This window comes from Oncorhynchus mykiss, chromosome 21, assembly GCF_013265735.2.
Source record: "Oncorhynchus mykiss isolate Arlee chromosome 21, USDA_OmykA_1.1, whole genome shotgun sequence".
NCBI lineage: Eukaryota > Metazoa > Chordata > Actinopteri > Salmoniformes > Salmonidae > Oncorhynchus > Oncorhynchus mykiss.
The window spans coordinates 53,133,031-53,140,732 of record NC_048585.1 but is presented as its reverse complement, the minus strand read 5'-3'; the positions used below and the strand labels follow the sequence as shown (position 1 = coordinate 53,140,732).

General features: G+C 42.1%; 1 protein-coding gene across 3 annotated transcripts in view; it reads right to left on the bottom strand.

Moving 5' to 3' along the window:
• Window positions 1–1,296: 1,296 nt before the first annotated feature.
• Window positions 1,297–7,702, bottom strand: part of LOC110500711 (reticulon-3-A) — a 33,880-nt gene continuing 27,474 nt past the window's right edge. For 2 of the 3 annotated variants that reach the window (XM_021578229.2, XM_021578228.2), the window contains 2 exons: window positions 2,208–2,266; window positions 1,514–2,068 (listed from right to left, as the gene is read on the bottom strand). In XM_021578229.2, coding sequence (XP_021433904.2) covers window positions 2,020–2,068; window positions 2,208–2,266 — 108 coding nt within the window. In that variant the 3' untranslated portion in view covers window positions 1,514–2,019. Of the gene's footprint in view, window positions 2,069–2,207; window positions 2,267–7,702 lie in introns of all 3 variants that reach the window. The other variant, XM_021578230.2, reaches the window with a different exon arrangement.

Here is a 7,702-nt window from a genome sequence, read left to right as displayed (position 1 = left end):
GTCCAATAGCGTGAGTTAATGAGTGGAGGGTAGAGTAAGACTTTATTGAAGCAAGTAGTGTGTCCAGTGACTTGGGATGAACTGTCACGGAGTTGGATATACACACATGCACAAGGAAACCAATAAGCTTTTCTGCTCCAACTATGTGAGGCAGTGTGACCACTGACAACATTGGGGCCCAATATGAAACACTGGTTTGCATGCATGAAGAGAAATGTTCCATCAATGTTGCAGGGTAACGTTCAGCAGTTAAGACATTTGAGTAGTGATGAGAGGCAATGTGAGAACGCTCATTGTAGAGAGAACGCTCAAGTTGTTACAACAGTAGTCGTTTAGCTTTAGTGCGAAACGTAGAGGGATTGCTCTGAAAATGACGTGCAAACTTAGTTTGTGCACAATGTCTATGATTATTAACAAATCACAGTAGGAGCTAGAACCGGCCATTATATTTTTCCCCATCTACAAATTGCTTTTAAAATCCCTTTCGAAGACACTTTGCCATCACAGAAACGTAGCAGTAGCCTTAAAATAGTTGACCACAGTTTTTATTGAAATCAAAACTATTTAAGCAATCACAAATAATTATCTGAACAAAACAAATTATATGATACAGCCTATATATAAAGTGTGAAATGTGTTTCCAGCTTATGCAATGACTTTCACATGGCATTTAAATAAAACACAAATCCATTGCATTTGAGGCTGCTGAGAGGGAAATGGCACGGCACATATGGAATGGCCTCAAACACCTGAAAACCATGTGCTTGATGTATTTGAATCCATTCCACTGACTCCGCTCCAGTCATTACCACTAGCCCGCCCTCCCCAATTAAGATGTCACCAACCTCCTGTGACTACAAAACCCACCAGACCTCTTCTTGAACCCATCGTTTCGTTGCGGTTATACTGCTAACCACCTTCCAAAAAGCTAAGTCTTTGAACCCATATCCAACCGTTTTCAAAGAGGTCTCACTGGAGAAGTCAAGCAGTTATGAAGCTCCATGAAGTTACTATGGAGCATTTTACAGAGCTAAAGGGAGTCAACAGCAGCAATAGTATGATTATTACTTACATCACTAACAATTATAATAAAACAGGTGAACGTGAGACTTTGACGACTTTAACAGTTGCTTTAAAAAACGAGTTATGACTGCTGTAAGAGGGAGTTCCCCTTTTCTAAAAAGCAGCGGCAACTTGTTTCACACAGCAGAGAAAGACAGAGCATGTTGGATGCATTTGGTAAAATGTGACTGCAAATCAAAACAGCGTGAACTACACCAAAAGTATCACAGCTGGTTCAGTGTTCCAATCCTTTTATTTCAACCTGCTCATGGGATTTGAAGTTCAGTGCATTGCAGAAACGTTATACATACAAGCCTTTAAGGTGAAGACGACAACTCCATAACAGGCCAATCAGTAACAGTGAAATCCCAGGACCAGGTTCAAAACAACTTTTTTTTTTGTTTATCCATACAACTGCCACACAGAGAGAAGGAAAAAGACTAGCCACAAATTACACCCCAAAGTTTATTTATTTATCAGTTAGCTCTTTTTTAAAACTTTTTTAATTTTTTTTTTTACTTATGTTCAGTGAAAGGCATAGTTAAAAAGTACAGACATCTGCTTTTTTGCTAAACAAACACTGGTCCTAACTCGTCAATGATGCTCCCTACACCCTCCCAACTTTACACTACAATACAATACCAGGTCATTGATTCAGTCTTGTTCACTTGACCCCTGCATCAAAGACAGGTGTTATGCCGAAGCGTTTACATCACTTCCTCCCGTTAGACGCGTTTCCTGCCGGCGCAGTAGGCACCATTCTTGTTCTAAATTCTTGTAGTTAAGCTGAGCGGTTTACATTGACTATTGAGTAGCATTTTTTTTCTACCTAGCTGGTTCAGTGCAGATGGTATGTGGGAGGGAGACAGTAGGGAAAGAGAAGGGAGAGGGCGAGGGAAAGGGGTTTAAGATGGGATAAATGTGATGAGGATGGTGATTAAGATGTATGAGGGTCAATCATTCAGCTTTTGTACGCTTGATGGCTCCAGGGAGTTTCTCTTGCAGCCTGGAAGAGAAAAGATAGACAAAATAAAAAACATCAGAATATACCAATGATTACATGACAGCACTGACACTGTAAGTTTAGGTAGATTGAACTCCAACATCCTGTTGACAGAGAAGAGTACATTGAAACTGCCACTTACTTGGCCATTGTGGTGTTGACTTGAGTACGTGCGATTTCCATGTAGTGGTCAATCTGGGTCTGGGGAAGAACGAGAGGAAGGCAACTGAGTTTTATAGTCATTTACAGTCAGACTCAAAACAGACCTGATCTATAAAAACAATGTCTCGTTGTGCAAACAAAATTATAAACTGGTTCAAGCCCAAAATGCTAATAGGCTGACAGCCGTGGTATATCAGACCGTATACCACAGGTATGACAAAACATATTTATACTGCTCTAATTACATTGGTAACCAGTTTATAATAGCAATAAGACACCTCAGAGGTATGTGGTATATGGCCAATATACCACGGATCAGGGCTGTAAGCAGACACTCCACGTTGCGTCATGCATAACAGCCCTTAGCCGTGGTATATTGGCCATATACCACACCTCATGACGTTGCCTTCTTTGAGTACAGCAAGCCCCATCCCCCTCTCCCGGTCTCCTACACCCAGGCTGCTGTGGTCAGAGAGAGGCCGTAAATTCCTGGAGGAGATGATCTCCTCATGGCCACAGTATAGAGACAGAACAAAGGAATTTCTTCCACCTCACAGAACTTGAGGTCAGAACAAAATTTATGTTCTGGAGAAGGTATACAAGATCGTTGAAGAATCCAGCTATGAACTGGTCCGTTTGGTACAATTTTGTGAAACTCATGGGAGACAATACGGCCACATTACCATAACGCTGTTTATATAATAGCCTCAGATATGAGGCTTACATCTAATTTTTTAAAAGATGAATGAGTGAGGATGATGCTGTTTGTGAAATTGTGTAATGTGATTTTGTACTGTTTAAATTAAGGAAACTCCAATTCCCTTGAGTTTAACTAAAATCAGAGGACCGCCCATGAGCACAGTTATGGTCGGGCATCCTGGGACAGGCCCTTTTCTCCTCTCCCGAATAAAACCCCCACTTTGAGAATTTCTCAACAGACCATGTTGCTCTCCATTACGAGAGGACAAAGGTTGCAGACCAGAACGCTGAATCTTTTAACCATCCCACGTGGTTAAACTCAATCGATACCGACAAAATAAGAACAAGTCTGATATTAATTACTAGTCTGCAGCTAGGAATTCGTTATCATTTAACGCGAAGACAGCCAACCGCCGAAACATCAATTCTATAACATGAATGAATGTCACTCAACTACCCATTCTGAGAGAGAGCGAGAGAGGACGGACAGACTCTCCAACAGAAACAAACTTTTCAACAGAGACCAACGACACAATAAATAAATAAATAAATAAATAAATAAATAAATAAATAAATAAATATATACACACACACACACACAGTGCCTTGCGAAAGTATTCGGCCCCCTTGAACTTTGCGACCTTTTGCCACATTTCAGGCTTCAAACATAAAGGTATAAAACTGTATTTTTTTGTGAAGAATCAACAACAAGTGGGACACAATCATGAAGTGGAACGACATTTATTGGATATTTCTAACTTTTTTAACAAATCAAAAACTGAAAAATTGGGCGTGCAAAACTATTCAGCCCCCTTAAGTTAATACGTTGTAACGCCACCTTTTGCTGCGATTACAGCTGTAAGTCGCTTGGGGTATGTCTCTATCAGTTTTGCACATCGAGAGACTGAAATTTTTTCCCATTCCTCCTTGCAAAACAGCTCGAGCTCAGTGAGGTTGGATGGAGAGCATTTGTGAACAGCAGTTTTCAGTTCTTTCCACAGATTCTCGATTGGATTCAGGTCTGGACTTTGACTTGGCCATTCTAACACCTGGATATGTTTATTTTTGAACCATTCCATTGTAGATTTTGCTTTATGTTTTGGATCATTGTCTTGTTGGAAGACAAATCTCCGTCCCAGTCGCAGGTCTTTTGCAGAATCCATCAGGTGTTCTTCCAGAATGGTCCTGTATTTGGCTCCATCCATCTTCCCATCAATTTTAACCATCTTCCCTGTCCCTGCTGAAGAAAAGCAGGCCCAAACCATGATGATGCCACCACCATGTTTGACAGTGGGGATGGTGTGTTCAGCTGTGTTGCTTTTACGCCAAACATAACGTTTTGCATTGTTGCCAAAAAGTTCAATTTTGGTTTCATCTGACCAGAGCACCTTCTTCCACATGTTTGGTGTGTCTCCCAGGTGGCTTGTGGCAAACTTTAAAACAACACATTTTATGGATATCTTTAAGAAATGGCTTTCTTCTTGTCACTCTTCCATAAAGGCCAGATTTGTGCAATATACGACTGATTGTTGGCCTATGGACAGAGTCTCCCACCTCAGCTGTAGATCTCTGCAGTTCATCCAGAGTGATCATGGGCCTCTTGGCTGCATCTCTGATCAGTCTTCTCCTTGTATGAGCTGAAAGTTTAGAGGGACGGCCAGGTCTTGGTAGATTTGCAGTGGTCTGATACTCCTTCCATTTCAATATTATCGCTTGCACAGTGCTCCTTGGGATGTTTAAAGCTTGGAAATCTTTTTGTATCCAAATCCGGCTTTAAACTTCTTCACAACAGTATCTCGGACCTGCCTGGTGTGTTCCTTGTTCTTCATGATGCTCTCTGAGCTTTTAACGGACCTCTGAGACTATCACAGTACAGGTGCATTTATACGGAGACTTGATTACACAAAGGTGGATTGTATTTATCATTAGTCATTTAGGTCAACATTGGATCATTCAGAGATCCTCACTGAACTTCTGGAGAGAGTTTGCTGCACTGAAAGTAAAGGGGCTGAATAATTTTGCACGCCCAATTTTTCAGTTTTTGATTTGTTAAAAAAGTTTGAAATATCCAATAAATGTCGTTCCACTTCATGATTGTGTCCCACTTGTTGTTGATTCTTCACAAAAAAAATACAGTTTTATATCTTTATGTTTGAAGCCTGAAATGTGGCAAAAGGTCGCAAAGTTCAAGGGGGCCGAATACTTTCGCAAGGCACTGTATATCGATTGCAATTGTTCCCGAATGAGTGAGCGTTCATGTGCAAAGGATTAGCATTTCAATTGTTATAATTATCAACTCTGTAGTGACTTCTCATCTGACCCCCCCCCCCCCCCCCCCCCCCCCCCCCCCTCCCTCCCCATTTGTCGAACAAGCCACCATGCCGGTTTAGCCCACTAGGGCACATTCCCCTATCATTTCTTGTAACTATATTTACTTTGTTTGTTTGTGTGTGCACTTCTGTGATTGTTTAGTTAGTTAATAAATAAAATGATTTAAGACAATTGATGTATGGATGACTCATAGTGAAGACTGTTGGTTATCTGCACTAACCCAATTTACGACGTTTGGAATGAGACTAACGTGAGGTAAAGAAGAATTCATTAAATCAGAAGACTATTTATCAGATATGAAAATCTGAATAATTATATTAGGAAAATTATAACTTTGTAATCTGAATATTTTCTTTGGTACCCCGACTTAAGTTAAATGATTAATCAGACCTAGTTAATGATTAATCAGTTTAATGGCATAATAATAATTACAGAGAGTCATTTGATAAAGATTAATCTTCCGTTTAATGATGCCAAAGACACGACACCTTCTTGTGTCTTATTGCATAATTAGAAGTCAAGAGCTAAAAACACAGTCAGATACCATTACTTACAGTATTACGGTTATAGTTACTTTGCACACTATGTGTTTAGAAGAGTAAAATGCTGTCCTTAAAAATGTTATTTGTCACATGCGCCAAATACAACAGGTATTAACCAACAATGCTGTTAAGAAAATCCCCATGCTTGGACCATGTTAGTTTATTGGTGATGTGGGCGTCAAGGAACTTGAAGCGCTCAACCTGCTCCACCTCAGCCCCGGTGAAAATGGGGGCATGCTCGGTCCTCCTTTTTCTGTAGTCCACAATCTCATTTGTCTTGATCACTTTGAGTCAGAGGTTGCCAAGTCTCTGACCTCCTCCCTATAGGCTGTCCGTCGTTGTCGGATATGAGGCCTACCACTGTTGTGTCGTCAGCAAACTTAATGACTGTGTTGGATCGTGCCTGGCCGTGCAGTCATGAGTAAGAAGGGAGTATAGGAGGGGACTGATCACGCACCCGAGGAGCCCAAGTGTTGAGGATCAGCATGGCAGATGTGCCGTTACCGACCCTCACTACCAGAGGGCGGCTCGTCAGGAAGTCCAGGATCCAGTTGCAGAGGGAGGTGTTTAGTCCCAGGGTCCTTAGCTTAATGATTAGCTTTGAGGGCACTGTGGTGCTGAACGCTGAGCTGTAGTCAATTAATTGCATTCTCACATAGGTGTTCCCTTTGTCCAGGTGGGAAAGGGCAGTGTGGAGTGTAATAGACATTGCATCATTTGAGGAGCTGTTGGGGTGGTAAGCAAATTGGAATGAGTCTAGGGTTTCTGGGATAATGGTGTGGATGTGAGCCATGACCAGCCTTTCAAAGCATTTTATAGATACAGACGCGAGTGCTACGGGTCGGTAGTCATTTAGGCAGGTTACCTTTGTGTTCTTGGGCACAGGGACTATGGTGGTCTGCTTGAAACATGTAGGCATTACAGATTCGGACCAGGAGAGGTTGAAAATGTCAGTGAAGACACTTGCCAGTTGGTCAGCGCATGCTCGGAGTACAAGTCCTGGTAATCCGTCTGGCCCAGTGGCCTTGTGAATGTTGCCCTGTTTGAAGGCCTTACATCGGATTGCAGAGAGCGTGATCACCTGGCCGTGCTGCTGCTCCAGTTTCAACTGTTCTGCCTGTGATTATTATTATTTGACCATGCTGGTCATTTATGAACATTTGAACATCTTGGCCATGTTCTGTTATAATCTCCACCCGGCACAGCCAGAAGAGGACTGGCCACCCCACAGCCTGGTTCCTCTCTAGGTTTCGTCCTAGGTTTTGGCCTTTCTAGGGAGTTTTTCCTAGCCACCGTGCTTCTACACCTGCATTGCTTGCTGTTTGGGGTTTTAGGCTGGGTTTCTGTACAGCACTTTGAGATATCAGCTGATGTACGAAGAGTTATATAAATAAATTAGATTTGATCACAGTCGTCCGGAACAGCTGATTCTCTCATGCATGTTTCAGTGTTATTTGCCTTGAAGCGAGCATAGAAGTTATTTAGCTCGTGTCACTGGGCAGCTCTCGCCTGTGCTTCTCTTTGTAGTCTGTAATAATTTGCAATCCCTTCCAAATCTGACGAGCGTCGGAGCCGGTGTAGTACGATTCGATCTTAGTCCTGTATTGACGCTTTGCCTGTTTGATGGTTCGTCGGAGGGCATAGTGAGATTTCTTATCAGCTTGCGGGTTAGAGTCCCGCTCCTTGAAAGCAGCCGCTCTAGCCTTTAGCTGAGTGCAAATGTTGCCTGTAATCAATGGCTGCTGGTTGGGTTATGTACATACAGTCAATGTTGGGACAACGTCCTCAATGCACGTATTGATAAAGCCAGTGACTGATGTGGTGTACTCCTCAATGCCATCGGAAGAATCCCGGAACATATTCCAGTCTGTGCTAGCAAAACAGTCCTGAAATTTAGCATCTG